The 24,656-nt window shown below is 58.9% G+C and overlaps 1 protein-coding gene across 5 annotated transcripts in view; it reads left to right on the top strand.

The window, feature by feature from the left end:
• The window catches only part of PPP2R3B (protein phosphatase 2 regulatory subunit B''beta), a 53,033-nt gene that overhangs the window by 16,948 nt on the left and 11,429 nt on the right, over positions 1–24,656 (top strand). For 4 of the 5 annotated variants that reach the window (XM_028492484.2, XM_055086288.1, XM_055086290.1 and 1 more), the window contains exons 3-6: positions 21,371–21,474; positions 21,712–21,814; positions 22,564–22,638; positions 24,128–24,214. In XM_028492484.2, coding sequence (XP_028348285.1) covers positions 21,371–21,474; positions 21,712–21,814; positions 22,564–22,638; positions 24,128–24,214 — 369 coding nt within the window. The remainder of the gene's footprint in view (positions 1–21,370; positions 21,475–21,711; positions 21,815–22,563; positions 22,639–24,127; positions 24,215–24,656) is intronic. The other variant, XM_055086289.1, reaches the window with a different exon arrangement.

The following is a 24,656-nucleotide window of genomic DNA, read 5'->3' as shown; positions in this document are numbered from 1 at the left end:
GGGGGCCCCCCCCCCCCCCCGGCATCTGGCCGGTGTCCCTGTTGTGAGGACACGCGAGCTCCGCCTCTTCCTGTGCACCATCTGGACTCCTCCTCCTCCTTCAGGGTGTTTATTGCCCCCTTTTTAACTCGTGTCTGTTAGAGTGAAGCGGTCTGTTTCGTTGTTCGTCCCTTCAGGGGAATTCTCTTGGTGGGTTAACTGCGAGTGGTTTCTCTGCTTCTTGTACTTACATTTCTCTTACTCTGTGAGTTTAGGAGAAACAATTATGTATTGCAGTCTTGGGAGGCTATTTTATGTGGGACTGTCCCTGTGTAGCTTGTATGGGCTTAATATTTTTGGCACAAGGGCAGCTTTTAGTTTGGATGCTTGTCACCTCTTTCCTCGGCGTGTGCTTGCCGTTACCCCCTTAATAGGGGTGTGCAGGGGCGGCAGCCCGTGCGCACTCCCGGGGCCCCTACCAGCAGGGGCAGCGGTTGGCGCTTGCTGACAGGTCTCTCAGCAGGGGCGGAGGCCCGCGCGCGCTCCCAAGGCCCTCGCTGGGCAGGGACAGCGATTGGCACCTACTCGCGGGTCTCTTAGGTACAGTGTGGCAGCTGGCCTGCTCCCGGGATGGCGGGGGCAGTGATTGTTGCCTGCTCCCTCGTCTCTCGCAGCAGCGGTGGATCACGCCCACCCCGGGGCTCGTGTAGGCGGTGTGCTGTTGCCTGAGAGCGTGCGCACCTGGGGAAAGAAGCTTCTTCAGTGGTCCTGCCATTCCCCTTGCACATCCCCCAACAATCGTGCCTTGCCTCTCTGAGGGGGCCCAGGCTTCTTCCACGTACACCCTCCATTGCCACACTCCAGCCCCTTCAGGATGTCTCCACGCAGCCAACCCCCGTCCTCTCCCTGGGTCTGACCTCTGAAGCCCAAGCTTCAGCACCCAGCCCCTTCCCGCCCCAGTGGACGGGTGTCTCAGTCTGGGGAGCACAGGGCAGCAGTGACCACCGTATGTGCGGGTCACTGTCTACGGTGCCTTTCGCAGACCTGTTGTGCTCTCTCTCAGGCCCTGAAGCTCCCCCTTCCTCCACGCTGATCTCCCTACCAGCGAGGGCGCTCTCCAGGGTACAGGAACCTTTCCTCTTCCACAGCTCCCTCCCTGGGGCCCAGGTCCTGTCCCCATTCCTTTCTCTCTCTCTCTTTTTCTGTTCTTCTTTGTTTTGCCCTGCCTGGTTCCATGGAGATTTTCTTGCCCTTTCTGAAGCCTGAGGTCTTCTGTCAGCGTTCAGTAGGTGTCCGGTGAGAGCTGTTCCACACGCAGGTGGATTTTTCATGTATTTGTGGGAGGACGTGAGTTCCACGTCCTTCTCCTCCTCCACGTTTTCCTCTTTGAGTTTTAATTTCCTTTAACGTTACTGCTTTATTAAGGGTTTTAATTTCTGGGATCAATTTTGGTCATTTATGTTTTTTTCTAAAACAATCGTTGGCATGATTATAAATGTATTACTCTAAAGCTTTTCCTTATCGTCTTGCATGATTCTTTATAAATTTTTGTTTTCTTTTGGAGTATAGTTGATATACAATGTTGTGTTGGTTTCGGGTGTACAGCAAAGTGATTCAGTTATACATATATCTATTTCTTTTTCAGAATTTTTTTTCCCACTTAGGTTATTACACGATATTGAGTAGAGTTCCCTGTGCTATACAGTATGTCCTTGTTGATTATCTGTCTTGTATGTAGTAGGGTGTACATGTTAACTCCAAACCCCTAATTTAGCCCTCCCCATTGCCTTTCCCCTTTGGTAGCCATAAGTTTGTTTTCAAAGTTTGTGAGTCTGTTTCTGTTTTGTTAATAAGTTCACTTGTATCGTTTTTTTAGATTCCACATATAAGCGATATCATACGGTATTTGTTTTTCTCTGTCTGACTTACTTCACTGAGTATGATCATTTCTAGGTCCATCCATGTTGCTGCAAATGGCATGATTTCATTCTTTTTTTATAAGCCTTTCACATTTAGCGGTGCTTGTTTACAGACACACTGGTTGGAGTTTTCAGGCTGTGTGTAAATGGAGAGCCCATCTATGTCTTGGTCACTGCGGTACCCTCAGTGCCCAGAGTGGGAACAAACAAGCTTTTCTGGAATGACAGGAATCTACGAACCTAGGAAAATCCGCAAGTCGCTTTTGCTTTGTTGAAGTTGTTGGTGGGTATATTTGTATACAGGGGGCCCATTGGAGATATTTTAGAATTCCTCCAGGTACTGGGCAGCCCTGGGTTACGAGGCCTGGGTTCCAGCCCCGGCCAACCCCGGGGGTCCTTGGGTAACTCCCTGATGAGTATGATCATTTCTAGGTCCATCCATGTTGCTGCAAATGGCATGATTTCATTCTCTTTTACGGCTGAGTCATATTCCATCGCATATATGTACCACATCTTCTTTCTCCGTTCATCTGTTGATGGACACTTAGGTTGCTTCCATGTCTTGGCTATTGAAAATAGTGCTGTAATGAACATTGGGGTGTGTTTATCTTTTCAAATTATGATTTTCTTTGGATATATGCCCTGGAGTGGTTTAGCTGGATCACATGGCAACTCTGTTTTTAGGTGTCTGAGGAACCTCCACACTGTTCTCCACAGTGGCTGCACCAACTTACATTCCCACCGCCAGTGTAGGAGGGTTGCCTTTGCTCCACACCCTCCTCAGCATTTATTGTTCGTACCTTTTTTAACAATTGCCATTCTGACCAGTGTGAGGTGATACCTCATTGTAGTTTTGATTTACATTTCTCTGATAGTTGGCAGTGTTGAGCGTCTTTTCATGTGCTTTTTGGCCATTTGTATGTCTTCTACGGAGAAGTGTCTATTTAGATCTTCTGCCCAGTTTTCGATTGGGTTGTTTTCTTTCATACTGAGCTGCATAAGCTGTTTGTATATTTTGGAGATAAAACCTTTGTCAGTTGCTTCATTTGCAAATGTTTTCTCCCACTCTTGTGTGTTGTCTTTTCGTTTTGTTTTGATGGTTTCCTTTGCTATGCAAAAGCTTGTAAGTTTAATTAGGTCCCATTTGTTTATTTTTGGTTTTATTTTCATTACTCTGGGAGCTAGGTCCAAAAAGATACTGCTGTGATATATGTCAGAGTGTCTGTCTTTGTTTTCCTCTAAAAGTTTTATAATATCCGGTCTTACATTTAGGTCTTTAATCCATTTTGAGTTTTTTTTATGTGTATGGTATTACACAGTGTTCTACTTTCTTTCTTTTACATGTAGCTGTCCAACTTTCCCAACACCACTTATTGAAGAGACTGTCTTTTGTCCATTGTATATTCTTGCCTCCTTTGTCATAGATTAATTGACTGTAGGTGCATGGGTTTATCTCTGGGCTTTCTATCCTGTTCCATTGAATCGTGTGTCTTTTTTTTAGAAACATGAAGCTTGAAGCTTCTTTTTTTTAAAATGGAAATGCATTTCTTTTATTTATTTATTTTACTTTACTTTTGGTTGTGTTGGGTCTTCGTTTCTGTGCGAGGGCTTTCTCTAGTTGTGGCAAGCGGGGGCCACTCTTCATCGCGGTGCGTGGGCCTCTCACTATCACAGCCTGTCTTGTGGAGCACGAGCTCCAGACGCACAGGCTCAGTAGTTGTGGCTCGGGCCTAGCCGCTCCGCGGCATGTGGGATCCTCCCAGACCAGGGCTTGAACCCGTGTCCTCTGCATTAGCAGGCAGACTCTCAACCACTGTGCCACCAGGGAAGCCTCTTGTGTCTGTTTTTGTGCCAGGACCATACTGTTATGATTACTGTAGCTTTGTAGTGTAGTCCAAAGCCAGGGAGCCTGATTCCTCCAGCTCTGTTTTTCTTTCTCAAGATTGCTTTGGTTATTTGGGGGTCTTTGTGTTTCCATATAAATTTTAAAATTTTTTGTTCTAGTTCTATGAAAAATGCCATTGGTAAATTGATAGGGTTTGCATTGAATCTGTAGATTGCCTTGGGTAGTATATTCATTTTGGCAGTATCAATTCTTTCAACCCAAGAACATCAAATCTTCACATTTGACCCTTTGTCTTCGTAGGGTTATTTATCTCTGATTCCTTTTGACTAGTCATGCTAGAGGTTAAGTTATATTTTTTCAGATAAGAATCTTACAGCTTCATTGAGTAATTTTTCGTTCATCTCCTTCACGAACCTCTGCTTTCATTTTTGTTACTTTCTTTTGCTATTGTCACTTTTTTCCAGTTTCTTGAATTGAACAATTAATTATTTTTCAGTCAGCTTTATTGAGATATAATTGACACAGAGTAAGACTCCCCAGTTCTGAGTATACAGTTTGACAGAATTGGATAAATGTTCACCCCTGTGGATCCACATCACCGGCAAGGTAGGGAACACTAATCCCCCAGGGACGTCCCTTGGACTCCTTGATCAGTGGGTTGGGCCAGAGGGAGTGGCTTGGCCATCTGCCCACCCCCTTGGTGGTGCCGTGTACAGGGATCATGGGTGCAGGACCCTGCTTTTGCTCCTGGCACCGCAGAAGTGACAGTTAGGTTCTGACTTTTTTGTGTCTTGTTCATAATTTGCCCCAGCTGCACGTGTGTGCAGTTAATTTTAGTCCCTCGTAGTTTCTTTGTATCTGTTGCTGGAGGAGACGTTTGTCCACGTGCAAGCCCTGCAGCAAAGGATCCCGGGTCCCGGCCTACCTCACTCTCACTCCCTGGCCCTGTGGTGCTATTGTTTTGCTTTTTCTAGAATTTCACATGAATGGGATCATGTGATAGGTTGTCTTGGGTTTTTCTGGCCTCTTTCACCCAGCCTAATCGTCAATGTTCGTCCTTAGCATTTACTGCTAAGTAGCATTCTGAGCACGCACGTCCCTTGGTGTATCTGTTTACTGGTGGATGAACAGTTGTTCCCAGTTTTGTCTCATGAATAAAGCTGTTCTGTACGTCTGTACACAGGATTTGTGCAACACCTTTGCAAGTTCTCTGAGGTAAGAAATGCTGCAGAGTTGAATTGCTTGGTCCTCTGGTGACTCTATGTTTAATTTTATAAGAAACTGCAAAACCATCTTCCAGTGTGACTGTCCGTTGTGTGTGTCCAGCCAGCAGTGTGTGAGACGCCAGTTGCTGTGTAAGCTGTCAGCACTTGGTGTTGACGCTTTATAACTTTAGCCGAGCTGGTGCCTGTGCAGAGGTCACTTACTGTGGCTTCGTGTCTCATTTCCCTAATGATTATGTTCAGTCCCTGGTTATGTGTTTGTTTCTTGTCAGCATCTTTTTCTTTTTTTTGGCAGCTCTCTTGAGGTATAACTGATGTGAGGTAAACAGTAGATGTTTACTGTGTACCATTTAGTGAGCTTTGATGTGTGTGAAACCCCGTGAAACTATGCAGACACTCGAGATGAGAAGCATTTCCAGCATCCCCCAAACTTGGCTTCTTTCCAGTCCATCCTGGCCCAGCCCCAGGCCCCCACTGGTCTACTTTCTGTCACTATGGATTAGTTAGAGTTTCCTAGAACTTCATGTAAATAGAATCACAGAGTAGGTACTTATTTTTTTAAACTGTGGTAAAATTCACATAAAAATCTATCAGCACGTTAGCCATTCTAAAATCTAAAATTTAGAGGCCCTTATTACATACACAGTGTTGCACGACCCTTACCACTGTCTAGTTCCAGAACATTCTCCTCACCCCAAAAGCTCTGGGCCCCTTGGCAGTCACTGCATTCCCCCTCCCCCAGCCCCTGAGACCACTCATCTGCTTCTTGTCTCTGTGGATTTGCCTGTTCTAAATATTTCATATTAACGGAACCATACACTAATTGTCCTGTGTCTGACTTCTTTCCTTTACTTGGCATCATGTCCTCAAGGTCCATCCACGTGGTAGCCTGTGTCAGGGCTTCACTCCTTTTCATGGCTGGGTCATATTCCACTAGGTGCTTGGACCCCATTCTGCTTATTCAGTCATCCATAGATGGGCGTTTGGGTGGTTTCCACCTTTTGGCTGTTGTGAGCAGTGCTCCTGTGAACATTTGAGTTACGAGTGTTTGTGTGAGGCCCCACTTTCAGTTCTTTGGGCTGGGGGGGGTGGGCGGTGGTGTGTGTGTGTGTACACATACCTAGGAGTGGAATTGCCGGGTCATATGGTAATTCTGTGTTTGACTTACTGAGGGAGCACCCAGCTGATTTCCACGGCAGCTGCGCCATCTTGCATCCCTACCAGCATGTGTGGGTTCCCGTCGCTCCACATCCTCAGCACGCTCGCTTTCCTGTCTCTTTAATTGTAGCCATTTGTCTTGGTTCAGGCTGATGTACCCGGCCCCGCAGACTGGTGGCTTATAAACAACAGAAGCTTACTTCTCATAGTTCTGGAGGCCGGATGTCCAAGACCAAGGTGTCAGCAGGGCTGGTTCTGCTGAGGGCTGTCCTCTGGGGTACAGAAGTTTCTTGCTGTGCCCTCACACAGAAGAAGGGGTGAGGGAGCTCTCTGGAGTCCCTTTCATAAGGACACTAATCCCGTTCATAGGGCACCGCCTTCATGGCCTCATCACCTCCCAAAGGCTCCACCTCCTAATATCGTCACCTCGGGAATTAAGTTTCAACATAAGAACTTTGCGGGGCCGGGGGGACACAGGCATTCAGACCGTAGCTCTGTCCTATTGGGTATATGGAGATAACTTGTTTTAATTTGCACATTTCTAACGACTCACAGTACCGAGTGAGCATCTTTTAAATGTGCCCGTTTATCATTGTATGTCTTCTTTGATGACATGCCTGTTCAGATCATTTGCCCTTTTAAAAATCTGGTGTTTTCTTACTATTGAGTTATATGTGCTTTGCATACATTCTAGATACAAGTCTTTTGTCAGAGGTACTGTGTAGCAGACGTTTTCTCCCAACGTTCACTTGTCTTTCTGCTCTCGTAGCAGTCTTTGGAATTGCAGACGTTTTTCATTTTGATTGTGTCCAGTTTTCAGATTTTTTCCCTACTTGGTTTATGCATTTGTATCCTTGATGGGAAGTGTTGGCAAATCCAAGGCCAGTAGGACTTTTCTCTTGTGTTTTCTTCTAAAGGCCGATTCCGGTAACTCTTCCCTTTGGGTCTGTGCTCCACTGAGTTGGGTATTGGCATATGTGGGGTAGGAGGGAAGGTGCATCTCTCACACGGTGTCCAGTGGCCCCAGACCCACTCGTTGGGCACCTTGTCCTCCCGCTGACTTGCCTTGGCACCTTCTTCCGACGGGAACTGCCGTACGTGAGTCTGTCCCTGGACGCTCTTGGGTGTCAGTGACGGGTTGTCTGTCACAGCAGGACAGACTGGCCCCGCTGCTGTAGCTTCACTGCTGTGTTCATTTCAGGCAGTGTTGATTTTCCTGCTTCTCTCTGATTCTCAAGTGCTGAGACTGTTCTGGTGTCTCTGCATTCCCACATGAACTTCAGAATCACCTTCCCCACGTCTGTGAAAGAAGCCTGCTGGGATTCGGGTTGTGATCGTTTGAGTGTGTAGGTGAATTTGCAGACAATCCCATGCCTTTCCAACATCGAGTCTGCTGGGTTATGGCCCCGGCATTTCTCAGACTTTAAGTCATCGTTAATTTCTCTCAGTACCGTTTTGTCACGTTCATCTTTCATCAAACGTATGAATACTTGGGCATAACCCAGTGTTTCAGATCTTTGATGATACTGTCAATACCGTTATTTTACTTCAATTTATGGCTGTTCCTTGAAGTGTACAGAACTACTGTTGATTTTTGTGTGTTGACTTTGGACGAAACATACTCATCAGATCACTTTTTCAGGTTCCTTAGGCGTTTCTAATAGACGATCACGTCCTCTATAGATAAAGAGAGTGTCCCCGTTTCCTCTGTAATCTGCGTGTCTTGTATCCTCTTTCCTGCCCTGTTCACTGTGCTGGCTGGACCTCCGTGAGGATGCTGACTCGGGGTGTGGGAGCGGCATAGCCCTCACCCCCCCAGCCTCGGGGCGCGTCGCTCCCCACAGACGCGGCGTGGGAGCTGCAGCTGCTCCTGTGTCCTTTATCAGGGTGAGGAAGCTAGTTTGCTGAGAGCCCTTGTACTGTGTAAAATCCTGAAGGCGTGTTGAAATTTGCCCAGTGCTTTTCTGCACGTATCGAGTGCTCCTGTGGTTTTTCTTCTTCCCTCCAGCCGTCTTGTGTCTTTGGATGCGTCGCATTTCATCCTAAATCCTGTCTCTTCCTCCTTACGTGCTTTTGGATTCTGATTGCTTGTGTCTTGGTAGGGTTTAAATCCAGGCTCCAGAAAGACGCCCATCTGGAGATGCCTTGTCTAGTGAGTTCTCTGGTTCGGTGGCAGGGTGGCCTGGCCTCACAGAGTTGGTTGGGTTATTGCCCTCTTTTCCGGAGCCGCGTGTTTAGAACTGGGATGGTGTTTTACGTTCAGCGTTTGACAGAATTCACAGTGAAGCATTTGGGGTTGGACATTCTCTCCCTGGGAAGGTTGCGGACATTGAGTTTGATGGGGCAGTTCCCGTCTTTCAAGTGTGTGCCCAGCTCCCATGACTTGGTGAGTTTATTGACACACGTTGTTTATGTGCCACACGTGTAGGGTCTGTGCTGACTCACGCCCCTCGGCTGCTTCTGATGTTGGCTTTCGTGTCTCTGTCCTTATCCTCAGTCAGTTTGGCCAGAAGTTTTTTATTTTCCTGATCGTTTCTGGGAACTAGCTTTTAGTTTTGCTAACTCTTTTGTAATGATTTCCTATGGCACTGATTTCCCGTCTTTATTATTTCCTCTCTTCTGCTCACATTAGGGCTAACTGTTCTCCTTGCAGTTTCTTAACGAGGCAGCTTTGTCCACTCAGCCTTTCTGCTTTGCTCACGGAAGCACTTAATGCTGTGAACTTCCTTCCGGGCGTTGCTTGGCCGGCATCCCAAACGTTGTTGATGTGTTGGTTTTTGGGTTTTTTCGTGGGTTTTTTTTTTCCCTTCTCATTCAGTGCAAACTACATTTGTGTTTGTCTTGTAACGTCTCCTTTGGCTGATGCGTTATTTAGAATTTCGTTGTTTTGATTTTCAACTCCTGCAGCTTGTTCAGACATGTTTTGGTTACTGATTTCCAATTTAGTCCTGTCGTGGCCAGGGGTGCTCTGTCTGGTCTCAGTGCTTCCAGATGTACTGAGACTGGTTTTCTGGGCTGAGGGTGGTTGTCTTGGTAAACGCGCACTTGAAGGTCGTCCAGCCCTTGAGTGTCGGTTTGCTCCCTGGGTTCCGAGCGTGTCCGGGTCCCGGCGTTTCGGCAGGTTCTGCCCGTTCCGTCAGTTAGGGGAGAGGGTGCGGCTCCCGATGGTGAGTGACTGCGGGGTTTCCTTGGGGAGCTGTGGGCCGGGGCCGGGGCCTTTGTGCCTCTGTGGGCGGCTGTGTCGTGTGAGGACCTCCTGTCCCCAGATCAGCTCCGTCCTCACACCCCTTGTCTCTCGTCATCGTGACACGGCCCTTCTTCTTGCCGGAGACATGCTTCTCGGGAGCCTGCGTGCCCGAGATCAGTGGACCTGCTTCTCTGAACACAGAAAGGGGCAAACAGCTGACCCGTGAAAAGGACGGTCTCTGCTTCCTCTCCCTGCGCACGGAAGCCTCTGTCGGCACCCGTGCGGCCCTTGGTCTGGGCGTCCTGCAGTTCCTCCAGTTCTGAGCCCTTCTGCCTGGAGTTAGCACAGGGGGGCGGGGTGCTGGACCCACAGGGCCGCCCTCATTTCACACGCCAGGCCCGAGTCCGAGACTGTCACCTGTGTGTCCGTCTGACCGGCTCTGGATTCCGGGCTTCCCACGACCCCACCTCGAGTTCCGCAGTTTGCTCAGCAGCCCACAGGACTCAGGGAAACACCAGTTCATTCGAAAGGGTTCCTTATAAAGGGTATGATGAGGGGTACGGGGAGCAGCCTGGTGAAGAGGCATCAGGGTGGGGCGTCGGGGGCTCCCCAGTGCAGCAGTGTGTCCCCGTGCAGTTGGGGTGCATCTCTGTCCTGGTACGGTGGGTTTGTTCCCTAACTTGGAAGGCCCCTGCACCCGCTCCTTTAGGGGATGTTTCAGAGGCTTCGTCCCGTGGGCGTGATCGAGGTTTCCCTGCACCTCTGCCCTCGCCCTCTGCAGAGAATGCCGGGGAGCTGAAAGTTCTAGCTCAGCAATCACGGCGTGGGCCCTTTAAGGACAGCCCCATCCACGACGAAACAGGCTCCCGTCCCCCCAGCAGATTCCAAGGGACTTCGGGGCTCCGTGTCAGGAGCCGGGGGCAGAGGCCAAATATCAGAGCAGAAGACGCTCCTGGCACGCGGTTGTTCATGGTGGGAGCACAGGTGCTCTGGGAACCCCTCTCTTAGGGGACCCCGCGCGGTCAGGAGCCCCGTGGGGGGACCGGGCCAAGGCCAGCGCGCACCTGCTCACGGTCTGCACGCAGAGTCCTGCACGGCTGGGTGTCAGATGCCCTGTGCCGCGTGAGCAGGGCCAGACCCCAGGCCCCAGACAGACGCCACCGCGTTCGGGGCAGGCTGTGTGGACGGACGGGGAGCTCTGTGTGTGCGCGGGCGTCGGGGGTGCTGTAAAGGGCGTGAGGGCGAGGATCGGGGTCGCCGCAGGGCTGCTCCTGACGGGGTGACGCGGGCCTCCCATCACATACACTAGGTAAACGTTACAAACCTGTAAAAACCCGACCACGTCGTGTGTTTTTCCCTTCATGGTGGCATTTTACCATATTTTTAAACGCGTTTCTTCGTATCTCTGGGTTTCAGAGTTGGTGTTTCCCGTTCCCTTAGAATGTCTGCAGATGGTCCTGAGAGGTAGCAGACGGAGGTCACAGTGAGAGCGTTAGGATGGACTCTCCAGCTGCCTGTGGGGTCGGTGGGCTTGGAAGTGCAGGCACCGCTCGTTCTGGGGACGTGAATGCAGGCGTCACCCCACGGGCGAGGGCACAGCTCCTGCTGTGTGGTGGACGGACGCACGGCCGTGGGACGGGACGGTGCCGTCGCCCGAGTCCGTCCAGCGAGCTCTCACGTGCTCGCGCGAGCACCCCAGGAGACGTGCCCGAGGCCCCTGGCTCCCCGGTCCCCGCCCCGGCGTGTGCGCGAAGCCACAGAGCGTCCAGTGTCCTCCGTGCCCCGGCTCACACAGCCTCCTCGGGGCCTGGCGCCAGCATCCCCGGCAGGAGGCCTCTGCTGCCCGTCGCCCCAGGACGCACGCCCACCTGCGCGGAGCAGAGGCCTTTCAGCCGGCACTGTGCCCGAGCCGCGCGCCGTGGTCCCCGCCCCGGCGTGTGCGCGAAGCCACAGAGCGTCCAGACGCACGGCTCCCGCGCGGCTGCGCTGCTCCCTCCTGGGGCGCCGAGGATAAGGTGCCGGCATGTTCTGGGCCTGGCGTGCTGCGCAGGAGCGGACTCCGCTGGTCTCCCCCAGGGCGGGCCCTGGCCCCGGGCGTGCGTGGCCGGTGCTCGGGTCGGGGGGCGTGTCCCGCCAGACCATCTGCCGGCAGCTCCCCCAGCCGCGGGCGGTGCCCGTGACCCGGGTCCTGTGAGCGCCGTCGCCCGCGGCGGCTTCTGTGGGGACCCGGTTCGCGCCTTTCCTCTGCCTCTCCCTCCGGAGTCCTGGCCGTGTTCACACCCTTCTCCCTGCAGGGCCGGGCAGGGCCGGGCAGGGCCTGTCGCTCCCTTGGGCCCTTTGCCTTTTTTCCTGTGTGTGTGTGTGAGACCCCTTTGTCAGGATAATGCCCTGTGAACGTTTTCCTGGTCTGCGCCGTTTTTATGCTCTCGGCGACGTCTGCCCCGGAGTTCTGGTGGGGAAGCGGTTCAGTTCACCCACCTTCTCTTTCAGAGTTTTGGTGTTCGAGTCACGTTTAGGGAACCTTTGCTTCTCCAGCATCGGGACGATCTCCTACATTTCCTTCTGGAGTTTCACCGTCCACGCTTGGGGCTGGGATCCCTCCCTTATTTTTGTAGAGTTGCCCCGCCGACCAGCTGGGCTCTCCCCAGAGACGATCGTTCCCTCTGAGCTGCCGCCAGCTTTGTCTGTGTGCTGAGTTGGTGGGTGGCACGTGGGGGGGGTCTGTCCCTAAACTGGTCCCTTCCTCTTTGCCCTGACGCACAGCCTCACTGCTGTGACTGCACGGAAGGCTTGACAGTTGTGTGCGTTCGCGTGTGGGCTTTGAAGGAGCTGGTTGATTTCTGCAAAACACACCTTGCTGGGTGTGCATCAGCTTTGCGTTGAATCTGTGGGTCGTCTGGGGAACAGTTGACATTTTAACACATTATTGACCAGGGGATTTTTGCAGAAACTAACGCCTGTGCCTGTAATAACGTCTCCGGTCAAAAATGTGTCAACAGCATTAAGTGTCCAGTCCAGGAATCCGTATGGTCTGTCCCTCCATTTGGGGGGTCTTTGATTTCTCCCAGCCACGCTTTCTTGTTCCCTTTGTAGAGCTCTCGCACTTTCAGTTACGTTTACCCGTAGGTTGATGTTTTTTATGCTTTTCATAGACGGCACTGTTACATTTTTTATTTTCTAATTGCTTGTTGCCAGTGTGGAAATATAATTGATTTTTGTACATTGTTCTGGGATCCCGCAGCTTTGCTGGTTTCTGTTACAAGTAAGTCCCCTACGTACACACCTTCAAGTTGCGAACTTTTAGAGATGCGAACGTGTTTACCGTCAGCGTCAGGCACTAGTGAGAGCGACGTTGCAGCTGGCCCTCGGTCTCCTACTGCTGACAATCCCTCAGCTCTGCCATCTCCCACCTCCTCTGCCTCCTCCAGGCAGTAACTCTTCTCGCCTGTTCCCTCGATGCCAGCCCCTGTGTGCCAGCTGTTGTACTGGACTACTGTACTTTTCAAGGGACTGTAAAAATGTAAAAATGTTTTCTTCATCTTTTGTGTTTGTTTTTTATGTATCGTTTGCATGGAAAGTGTTAGAAACCTGTTACAGTACAGTACTCTGCAGCCGATGGTGTTAGTTGGGTACCTAGGCTGACTTTGTTGGACTTAACGGACAAACTGGACTTCGGAACGTGCTCTCGGAATGGAACTCGTTCGTGTGTAGGGGACTTAGTGTAATTCTGGTATTTCGTAACCCTTTTGGAATTCTCCCTACCGTTGCGTGTTTTTGAATTACCAGAGTTTCCCCTTTGTCTCTTCCCTGAGCGCCCCCTCCTCCATCTCTGCTGGTGGAGCCTGTCCTGTTCCAGCTCAGGGCAGTGCCGGCCTGCGCGCCTCCCCACGGGCAGATGTGAGCCGTGGGCTCCTGTGTACGCCCCTGATTACAGTGCTGTGTTCCCTCCTGTTCTTAAGTTTCCTGGCCTGTTGTTTGTTTCACTGTGATTTTTCTTCTTTTTTACTGCTGGATTCGATTTGCCGGCCTGGATTTGTGTGGGATGTTGGCGTCTCTGTTCCTGGGAGCTGAGGGCGCCTGATCTCTCATAGGTGTCAGGGTCCAGGACGTGCAGCCTTGTAACAGGAGTTGGGAGACGTCCCTTGTTTCCATTCTCTGGAAGAGTGTGGGTACCATCCACGTGATTTCTTCCCTAAAGCTGGGCCCGGGATTTGCTCTCACGTGCTCGCGCGAGCACCCCAGGAGACGTGCCCGAGGCCCCTGGCTCCCCGGTCCCCGCCCCGGCGTGTGCGCGAAGCCACAGAGCGTCCAGTGTCCTCCGTGCCCCGGCTCACACAGCCTCCTCGGGGCCTGGCGCCAGCATCCCCGACAGGAGGCCTCTGCTGCCCGTCGCCCCAGGACGCACGCCCACCTGCGCCCGTGGGACGGGACGGTGCCGTCGCCCGAGCCCGTCCAGCGAGCTCTCACGTGCTCGCGCGAGCACCCCAGGAGACGTGCCCGAGGCCCCTGGCTCCCCGGTCCCCGCCCCGGCGTGTGCGCGAAGCCACAGAGCGTCCAGTGTCCTCCGTGCCCCGGCTCACACAGCCTCCTCGGGGCCTGGCGCCAGCATCCCCGGCAGGAGGCCTCTGCTGCCCGTCGCCCCAGGACGCACGCCCACCTGCGCCCGTGGGACGGGACGGTGCCGTCGCCCGAGTCCGTCCAGCGAGCTCTCACGTGCTCGCGCGAGCACCCCAGGAGACGTGCCCGAGGCCCCTGGCTCCCCGGTCCCCGCCCCGGCGTGTGCGCGAAGCCACAGAGCGTCCAGTGTCCTCCGTGCCCCGGCTCACACAGCCTCCTCGGGGCCTGGCGCCAGCATCCCCGGCAGGAGGCCTCTGCTGCCCGTCGCCCCAGGACGCACGCCCACCTGCGCCCGTGGGACGGGACGGTGCCGTCGCCCGAGTCCGTCCAGCGAGCTCTCACGTGCTCGCGCGAGCACCCCAGGAGACGTGCCCGAGGCCCCTGGCTCCCCGGTCCCCGCCCCGGCGTGTGCGCGAAGCCACAGAGCGTCCAGTGTCCTCCGTGCCCCGGCTCACACAGCCTCCTCGGGGCCTGGCGCCAGCATCCCCGGCAGGAGGCCTCTGCTGCCCGTCGCCCCAGGACGCACGCCCACCTGCGCCCGTGGGACGGGACGGTGCCGTCGCCCGAGTCCGTCCAGCGAGCTCTCACGTGCTCGCGCGAGCACCCCAGGAGACGTGCCCGAGGCCCCTGGCTCCCCGGTCCCCGCCCCGGCGTGTGCGCGAAGCCACAGAGCGTCCAGTGTCCTCCGTGCCCCGGCTCACACAGCCTCCTCGGGGCCTGGCGCCAGCATCCCCGGCAGGAGGCCTCTGCTGCCCGTCGCCCCAGGACGCACGCCCACCTGCGCCCGTGGGACGGGACGGTGCCGTCGCCCGAGTCCGTCCAGCGAGCTCTCACGTGCTCGCGCGAGCACCCCAGGAGACGTGCCCGAGGCCCCTGGCTCCCCGGTCCCCGCCCCGGCGTGTGCGCGAAGCCACAGAGCGTCCAGTGTCCTCCGTGCCCCGGCTCACACAGCCTCCTCGGGGCCTGGCGCCAGCATCCCCGGCAGGAGGCCTCTGCTGCCCGTCGCCCCAGGACGCACGCCCACCTGCGCCCGTGGGACGGGACGGTGCCGTCGCCCGAGTCCGTCCAGCGAGCTCTCACGTGCTCGCGCGAGCACCCCAGGAGACGTGCCCGAGGCCCCTGGCTCCCCGGTCCCCGCCCCGGCGTGTGCGCGAAGCCACAGAGCGTCCAGTGTCCTCCGTGCCCCGGCTCACACAGCCTCCTCGGGGCCTGGCGCCAGCATCCCCGGCAGGAGGCCTCTGCTGCCCGTCGCCCCAGGACGCACGCCCACCTGCGCCCGTGGGACGGGACGGTGCCGTCGCCCGAGTCCGTCCAGCGAGCTCTCACGTGCTCGCGCGAGCACCCCAGGAGACGTGCCCGAGGCCCCTGGCTCCCCGGTCCCCGCCCCGGCGTGTGCGCGAAGCCACAGAGCGTCCAGTGTCCTCCGTGCCCCGGCTCACACAGCCTCCTCGGGGCCTGGCGCCAGCATCCCCGGCAGGAGGCCTCTGCTGCCCGTCGCCCCAGGACGCACGCCCACCTGCGCCCGTGGGACGGGACGGTGCCGTCGCCCGAGTCCGTCCAGCGAGCTCTCACGTGCTCGCGCGAGCACCCCAGGAGACGTGCCCGAGGCCCCTGGCTCCCCGGTCCCCGCCCCGGCGTGTGCGCGAAGCCACAGAGCGTCCAGTGTCCTCCGTGCCCCGGCTCACACAGCCTCCTCGGGGCCTGGCGCCAGCATCCCCGGCAGGAGGCCTCTGCTGCCCGTCGCCCCAGGACGCACGCCCACCTGCGCCCGTGGGACGGGACGGTGCCGTCGCCCGAGTCCGTCCAGCGAGCTCTCACGTGCTCGCGCGAGCACCCCAGGAGACGTGCCCGAGGCCCCTGGCTCCCCGGTCCCCGCCCCGGCGTGTGCGCGAAGCCACAGAGCGTCCAGTGTCCTCCGTGCCCCGGCTCACACAGCCTCCTCGGGGCCTGGCGCCAGCATCCCCGGCAGGAGGCCTCTGCTGCCCGTCGCCCCAGGACGCACGCCCACCTGCGCCCGTGGGACGGGACGGTGCCGTCGCCCGAGTCCGTCCAGCGAGCTCTCACGTGCTCGCGCGAGCACCCCAGGAGACGTGCCCGAGGCCCCTGGCTCCCCGGTCCCCGCCCCGGCGTGTGCGCGAAGCCACAGAGCGTCCAGTGTCCTCCGTGCCCCGGCTCACACAGCCTCCTCGGGGCCTGGCGCCAGCATCCCCGGCAGGAGGCCTCTGCTGCCCGTCGCCCCAGGACGCACGCCCACCTGCGCCCGTGGGACGGGACGGTGCCGTCGCCCGAGTCCGTCCAGCGAGCTCTCACGTGCTCGCGCGAGCACCCCAGGAGACGTGCCCGAGGCCCCTGGCTCCCCGGTCCCCGCCCCGGCGTGTGCGCGAAGCCACAGAGCGTCCAGTGTCCTCCGTGCCCCGGCTCACACAGCCTCCTCGGGGCCTGGCGCCAGCATCCCCGGCAGGAGGCCTCTGCTGCCCGTCGCCCCAGGACGCACGCCCACCTGCGCCCGTGGGACGGGACGGTGCCGTCGCCCGAGTCCGTCCAGCGAGCTCTCACGTGCTCGCGCGAGCACCCCAGGAGACGTGCCCGAGGCCCCTGGCTCCCCGGTCCCCGCCCCGGCGTGTGCGCGAAGCCACAGAGCGTCCAGTGTCCTCCGTGCCCCGGCTCACACAGCCTCCTCGGGGCCTGGCGCCAGCATCCCCGGCAGGAGGCCTCTGCTGCCCGTCGCCCCAGGACGCACGCCCACCTGCGCCCGTGGGACGGGACGGTGCCGTCGCCCGAGTCCGTCCAGCGAGCTCTCACGTGCTCGCGCGAGCACCCCAGGAGACGTGCCCGAGGCCCCTGGCTCCCCGGTCCCCGCCCCGGCGTGTGCGCGAAGCCACAGAGCGTCCAGTGTCCTCCGTGCCCCGGCTCACACAGCCTCCTCGGGGCCTGGCGCCAGCATCCCCGGCAGGAGGCCTCTGCTGCCCGTCGCCCCAGGACGCACGCCCACCTGCGCCCGTGGGACGGGACGGTGCCGTCGCCCGAGTCCGTCCAGCGAGCTCTCACGTGCTCGCGCGAGCACCCCAGGAGACGTGCCCGAGGCCCCTGGCTCCCCGGTCCCCGCCCCGGCGTGTGCGCGAAGCCACAGAGCGTCCAGTGTCCTCCGTGCCCCGGCTCACACAGCCTCCTCGGGGCCTGGCGCCAGCATCCCCGGCAGGAGGCCTCTGCTGCCCGTCGCCCCAGGACGCACGCCCACCTGCGCCCGTGGGACGGGACGGTGCCGTCGCCCGAGTCCGTCCAGCGAGCTCTCACGTGCTCGCGCGAGCACCCCAGGAGACGTGCCCGAGGCCCCTGGCTCCCCGGTCCCCGCCCCGGCGTGTGCGCGAAGCCACAGAGCGTCCAGTGTCCTCCGTGCCCCGGCTCACACAGCCTCCTCGGGGCCTGGCGCCAGCATCCCCGGCAGGAGGCCTCTGCTGCCCGTCGCCCCAGGACGCACGCCCACCTGCGCCCGTGGGACGGGACGGTGCCGTCGCCCGAGTCCGTCCAGCGAGCTCTCACGTGCTCGCGCGAGCACCCCAGGAGACGTGCCCGAGGCCCCTGGCTCCCCGGTCCCCGCCCCGGCGTGTGCGCGAAGCCACAGAGCGTCCAGTGTCCTCCGTGCCCCGGCTCACACAGCCTCCTCGGGGCCTGGCGCCAGCATCCCCGACAGGAGGCCTCTGCTGCCCGTCGCCCCAGGACGCACGCCCACCTGCGCCCGTGGGACGGGACGGTGCCGTCGCCCGAGTCCGTCCAGCGAGCTCTCACGTGCTCGCGCGAGCACCCCAGGAGACGTGCCCGAGGCCCCTGGCTCCCCGGTCCCTGCCGCCTGCGCCCTCCCGCCCCGGGGAGCGGCCAGTGTCCTCCGCGCCCCGGCTCACACAGCCTCCTCGGGGCCTGGCGCCAGCATCCCCGGCAGGAGGCCTCTGCTGCCCGTCGCCCCAGGACGCACGCCCACCTGCGCCCGTGGGACGGGACGGTGCCGTCGCCCGAGCCCGTCCAGCGAGCTCCCACGTGCCCGCGCGAGCACCCCAGGAGACGTGCCCGAGGCCCCTGGCTCCCCGGTCCCCGCCCCGGCGTGTGCGCGAAGCCACAGAGCGTCCAGTGTCCTCCGTGCCCCGGCTCACACAGCCTCCTCGGGGCCTGGCGCCAGCATCCCCGGCAGGAGGCCTCTGCTGCCCGTCGCCCCAGGACGCACGCCCACCTGCGCGGAGCAGAGGCCTTTCAGCCCGCACTGTGCCCGAGCCGCGCGCCGTGGTCCCCGCCCCGGCGTGTGCGCGAAGCCACAGAGCGTCCAGACGCACGGCTCCCGCGCGGCTGCGCTGCTCCCTCCTGGGGCGCCGAGGATAAGGTGCCGGCATGTTCTGGGCCTGGCGTGCTGCGCAGGAGCGGACTCCGCTGGTCTCCCCCAGGGCGGGCCCTGGCCCCGGGCGTGCGTGGCCGGTGCTCGGGTCGGGGGGCGTGTCCCGCCAGACCATCTGCCGGCAGCTCCCCCAGCCGCGGGCGGTGCCCGTGACCCGGGTCCTGTGAGCGCCGTCGCCCGCGGCGGCTTCTGTGGGGACCCGGTTCGCGCCTTTCCTCTGCCTCTCCCTCCGGAGTCCTGGCCGTGTTCACACCCTTCTCCCTGCAGGGCCGGGCAGGGCCGGGCAGGGCCTGTCGCTCCCTTGGGCCCTTTGCCTTTTTTCCTGTGTGTGTGTGTGAGACCCCTTTGTCAGGATAATGCCCTGTGAACGTTTTCCTGGTCTGCGCCGTTTTTATGCTCTCGGCGACGTCTGCCCCGGAGTTCTGGTGGGGAAGCGGTTCAGTTCACCCACCTTCTCTTTCAGAGTTTTGGTGTTCGAGTCACGTTTAGGGAACCTTTGCTTCTCCAGCATCGGGACGATCTCCTACATTTCCTTCTGGAGTTTCACCGTCCACGCTTGGGGCTGGGATCCCTCCCTTATTTTTGTAGAGTTGCCCCGCCGACCAGCTGGGCTCTCCCCAGAGACGATCGTTCCCTCTGAGCTGCCGCCAGCTTTGTCTGTGTGCTGAGTTGGTGGGTGGCACGTGGGGGGGGTCTGTCCCTAAACTGGTCCCTTCCTCTTTGCCCTGACGCACAGCCTCACTGCTGTGACTGCACGGAAGGCTTGACAGTTGTGTGCGTTCGCGTGTGGGCTTTGAAGGAGCTGGTTGATTTCTGCAAAACACACCTTGCTGGGTGTGCATCAGCTTTGCGTTGAATCTGTGGGTCGTCTGGGGAACAGTTGACATTTTAACACATTATTGACCAGGGGATTTTTGCAGAAACTAACGCCTGTGCCTGTAATAACGTCTCCGGTCAAAAATGTGTCAACAGCATTAAGTGTCCAGTCCAGGAATCCGTATGGTCTGTCCCTCCATTTGGGGGGTCTTTGATTTCTCCCAGCCACGCTTTCTTGTTCCCTTTGTAGAGCTCTCGCACTTTCAGTTACGTTTACCCGTAGGTTGATGTTTTTTATGCTTTTCATAGACGGCACTGTTACATTTTTTATTTTCTAATTGCTTGTTGCCAGTGTGGAAATATAATTGATTTTTGTACATTGTTCTGGGATCCCGCAGCTTTGCTGGTTTCTGTTACAAGTAAGTCCCCTACGTACACACCTTCAAGTTGCGAACTTTTAGAGATGCGAACGTGTTTACCGTCAGCGTCAGGCACTAGTGAGAGCGACGTTGCAGCTGGCCCTCGGTCTCCTACTGCTGACAATCCCTCAGCTCTGCCATCTCCCACCTCCTCTGCCTCCTCCAGGCAGTAACTCTTCTCGCCTGTTCCCTCGATGCCAGCCCCTGTGTGCCAGCTGTTGTACTGGACTACTGTACTTTTCAAGGGACTGTAAAAATGTAAAAATGTTTTCTTCATCTTTTGTGTTTGTTTTTTATGTATCGTTTGCATGGAAAGTGTTAGAAACCTGTTACAGTACAGTACTCTGCAGCCGATGGTGTTAGTTGGGTACCTAGGCTGACTTTGTTGGACTTAACGGACAAACTGGACTTCGGAACGTGCTCTCGGAATGGAACTCGTTCGTGTGTAGGGGACTTAGTGTAATTCTGGTATTTCGTAACCCTTTTGGAATTCTCCCTACCGTTGCGTGTTTTTGAATTACCAGAGTTTCCCCTTTGTCTCTTCCCTGAGCGCCCCCTCCTCCATCTCTGCTGGTGGAGCCTGTCCTGTTCCAGCTCAGGGCAGTGCCGGCCTGCGCGCCTCCCCACGGGCAGATGTGAGCCGTGGGCTCCTGTGTACGCCCCTGATTACAGTGCTGTGTTCCCTCCTGTTCTTAAGTTTCCTGGCCTGTTGTTTGTTTCACTGTGATTTTTCTTCTTTTTTACTGCTGGATTCGATTTGCCGGCCTGGATTTGTGTGGGATGTTGGCGTCTCTGTTCCTGGGAGCTGAGGGCGCCTGATCTCTCATAGGTGTCAGGGTCCAGGACGTGCAGCCTTGTAACAGGAGTTGGGAGATGTCCCTTGTTTCCATTCTCTGGAAGAGTGTGGGTACCATCCACGTGATTTCTTCCCTAAAGCTGGGCCCGGGATTTTCTTAGTGGGAAGGCTTTAAGCCACGGGTTCGGTCTCTTGAAAGGTAGAACCGTCGGATGTCCGTTGTCAGTTCTGGTTAGACACGTTCGTGAGTCCAGGAGTCCGCCCGTTTGCCAGCAGTTGTCGCGTTTCCTGGCCTCCAGTTGTTGGGAGTGTCCACCGCCTGTCTGTCCAGCGCTGGTGGGCTCTGCACTGACCGCTGATGTGAGGAGCACGCGTTTCTTTTTTCTGCTTCTCCAGGAGTGTTGCTCAGGGGTGATTACTTGCTTAAGAGCTTTCCGAAGAGCTGACGCGGCCTTGTTGACTTCTCTGTCGCGTATCTGCTCTCTTTTTCTCTTCTCTTGGCCTTTGTTGTTTCCGCCCTTCTTCTTCTGCGTTTTCGGGAGGGAAGCTCAGAGCGTGGGTTTTCCGCCTGCTTCCCGGTCAGCAGCTGCGCTGACAGCTGTGGACGCCAGCCCTGCGGTCGCCTCCCCGCCCGAGATGTGCCCGGGCCACAGCCTCGTCCTTGTCGGTGCGACAAGGACGGTCTCCTGACCTTCTCTGTCGTTTACGCCGTCCCGACCCGTCATCGGAGGGGCTGCATGTCCAGGGCTGGGGACGTGCTCGTTGCCTCCGTACAGCTGCCGACGTGCCGCCTCCAGCTGGGGCAGGTGGTCTGTGCCCCGTGCTCGGGAGCGCCGTTTCCGTCAGCGTCTCCGGCGTGACGGCTGGGAGAGGCTGCCCCTCCCCACGGAGGCCCGCGGGGCTGGCGCAGGCGCTGAGCTGCGCGGTCGGGCTGTCTGTACGCGGTGCGCTCCCGGCCGCCTCAGGGGCTCGGGCAGCCGGGGGCCCAGGGCGCGCTAACCCTGTGTCATCGCCCCCTTCCCCCCGCAGGCCTGCGGCTGCCCGCTCTACTGGAAGGGGCCGCTCTTCTGCGGCGCCGGCGGAGAGCGCACGGGCTCCGTCTCAGTGCACAAGTTCGTCGCCATGTGGAGAAAGTGAGTCCCGGGGCGGGAGTGGTGGCCCAGCCGTGCTTCTGCCTCCACTGGCCGGTGCTCCTGCGGCCGGGACAGTACGGGATGGAGACGCCTGTCCGGGGGTGCCCGGCCCGGCCGTCGTGTCCCTTGCGGGGCCCCATCCGTCTGTGCCTGTGCTCACGGAGCAGCCGACCCCAGAGTGTGGGGCGGGGCCTGTGGGTGCGCGTGGGGTGCAGCTGGGGTGCCTCTGTCGCCCAGGGTGCTCCAGAGCTGTCACGATGATGCGGCCAAGTTCGTCCACCTGCTCATGAGCCCCGGCGGCAACTCCCTGGCGCAGGAGGACTTCATCCCCTTCTTGCAGGTGCGTCCCCGCCTCCCCGCCGCACACGCCCTCGCCCCCGCCTCACAGGTGCGCCCTGGTGTCTACACCCCGGGAGCGGGCGGGCTCCTGTGAAGCTGGCTCCATGCAGCCCCTCCAAACCTGCGTGAGAAGCAGGACGGTGTGGACAGCTCCACACCTGAGCCTGCGGAGCGTGGAGCCGGACAGGGGTTAGCACCTTTGGGCGCCGGGCCGCCCACGAGAAGCTGGCCACGGTTTGCAGAACGCTCGTTTCCAAACGCCGTTCTGGTTCCTGTAAACACGGTTTTCTTTAGCGCTCTGTGCTACATCCTGTAGAGGGGAATCGAAGGTGGTCCCCGGTTACCCGCGTGTTCCCCGTGAAGACGGAGTAACCGAAGTTACCAAAACCATTCGAATAGAAGTGACTTAAAGGGCTCCTGGGACTGCAGTGCTTTGTTAAGTGAGGATATCACAAATTTTCTTTCTTAGAATCTGGGATGGACTTACACGGTGGTCTTTTATACATTTACACGTGTCAGGTTATTACCCTCGGCCGCGAGAGGTGGCGCGTTTCCTTAGCTCGTGACCCAGATGATTCTGTATGATCCTTTAATTGGATGTGATTTCACGTAACCGTGTGTTTGGGGTGATGCTGCGTGAGCGGCTCTGTGGCTGGATGTGTGAACCTGGATGGTGGTGGTGGACACGTGCGTTCTTACCCCTGGGCCTGGCGGCACATCCCAGGGCCGTGTCCCGTCCCCCGTGTGCAGGACGTGGTGAACACCCACCCGGGCTTGGCATTCCTGAAGGAAGCATCAGAGTTCCACTCCCGCTACATCACCACGGTGAGTACCAGCACATCCGCTGCCCCTGTGGCTTCCGTGGGCGCCTGAGGCCCGGGCTCCAGGCCCGCCGTGAGGGAACGGACACCCAGCCCCCGGACCCGTGGCCCTCCACGGCCCGCTTTCTCACCAGGAAGCAGGAGTGGGGCTCGGGCGCGGGGCGGGCTGTGTGTCCCACCTGGGTCCCCAGCTGGGCGCGCTCAGCGAGAGCCTGGGTGGTCCTGGCCGTGTGCCCCGGGGTCGGGCAGGCCGGGGCAGGCGAGGGGACGTCCAGAGACGCAGCGGTCTCCCTCTCTGGGCAGGAGGGGCCTCAGAGGACGCCCGGGCCCCCCCTCCTGAGCGCCCGGTCTCCTCGGCTCCAGGCGAGCACGCCCAGCGAGTTGGAGCGCGGCGCTCTGAGCGCTGCGGGCAGGGTGCCGGCCTGGCCGGGGGGCACGAGGACCCCTCGGCCCAGCCCCCGCCCCTGCCCTGGTCAGAGGTCACCCGGGGAGGACGGCCCTCCGGCTCTGGGTGGAGGTGGGTGGCGCGGTGGCCGGGGGCATGCTTGTCGCGCGGCGCGGAGCGGACGCTCGTGGCAGTCCGCGTGCCCGCGGTTCCCCAGGCCTCCCTCCGCCCCCTCACCGCTCCGCGCCGCCCTGCGGGCTCGTCGCTGAGGAGCAGTGCGCGGTGCGCGGAGCCGTGCCTCATTCCAGCGGCGGCAGGGAGCGCTGCGTGTGAACGGGGCTGTGTGCCACGTGCTCCGTTCCCATGCCCCGACCTCCCTGTGCAGACAGGACAAGGCAGGGCACGTCCGGGGGGAGGGGACCGCCTCCAGCAGGGGCGGGGGGAGGGGATGTCCCGGACGAGGACAGGTTGGCAGGGATGCCCCAGGAGGAGCGCAGGCGAGGGGACGTCTCAGATGAGGACAGGTGAGCAGATGCCCCGGGACAGGCGAGGCATATCCCAGGTGGGGACATCCCCACCTGGGAGCGGAGCTGAGCCCCGTGGCCAAGGTGGGCCTCCCTGTGCAGGGAGCAGGGCCACTCTCTGGGCTTAAGTTAACGTTTTGCATCCAGTGGTCAGTTGAGTGTCCGTGGAAGCACTGGGGGCAGTTTCTCAAACCACCCGCAGCGTAAGAAGGGCTCCCAGCCACGCAGGAACTGCGTGCCCACGCCGTCCCAGCTCAGGTGCGGCCGTCTCACCCGGACACCCCCCCGCATGTGGCAGCGGGTCCGCTTCTCCTGCCACCTGTCTCCTCCCTGCAGCTGGAGGCAGGACTGCTTCCCCCCACCCCCCACCCCCGTCTCATGACGTGCGGGGCGGTCACCCTCTGCTGGCGACACGGGGCCCTGAGGCCCGGGGTGCGGAGCTCCTGGTGAGGCCAGGCAGGAGCTCGTAGGCGAGGTCCCAGGCCGGGTACCTGCAGGGCCACACGTGGGGTTGCTGCACGGTCGCGTGCGGGGCCCCCAGCCCCCCGCGTTCCGGCGCTCAGCTGACGGGCCTCCTCCTACAGGTCATACAGAGGATCTTCTACACGGTCAACAGGTCCTGGTCCGGGAGGATCACGTGCGCGGAGCTCCGGAGGAGCACATTTCTGCAGGTGGGTGGCGGCTGGCCGAGGGGACACGGGGCCTTCTGTGCGCCCCCGCCGCTCATCCGTCCTCCCCAGTTTCCACCGCGACCCGGCCCCCATCGATCCCCCACCCCCTCCGGCCGGTCAGTGGTCGCCCCGCTCGTCTGCCCACCCGCCCTCATTACCCCACCCCCCTTCCGCCCCTCCCTTCCCCAGCCCCACGCCAGCGGTCCATTCTTTGCCCACACACACGTCGTCCGCGGGCCCGCCCACCCCTCTGCCCACTCGTCGTCTTCCCTTGCACCCTCCGGCCCGTCTCCCGGCCCTCCGTCCACTGACGCATCGCCTGTTTCTCCCACCCAGCCCACCCACCCGTCGTCCACCTTCTTGTGCATCCACCCAGCCGTTACCCATTCCTCCAGCGACCCATCCCCTGTCCCTCCATCTGTCCCCCACCCACCGTCCACTT

This window comes from Physeter macrocephalus, chromosome 7 (genome assembly GCF_002837175.3).
Source record: "Physeter macrocephalus isolate SW-GA chromosome 7, ASM283717v5, whole genome shotgun sequence".
Taxonomy (NCBI): Eukaryota; Metazoa; Chordata; class Mammalia; order Artiodactyla; family Physeteridae; genus Physeter; species Physeter macrocephalus.
The sequence above is the reverse complement of the archived record's forward strand: the minus strand, read 5'-3'. Positions and strand labels throughout refer to the sequence as shown.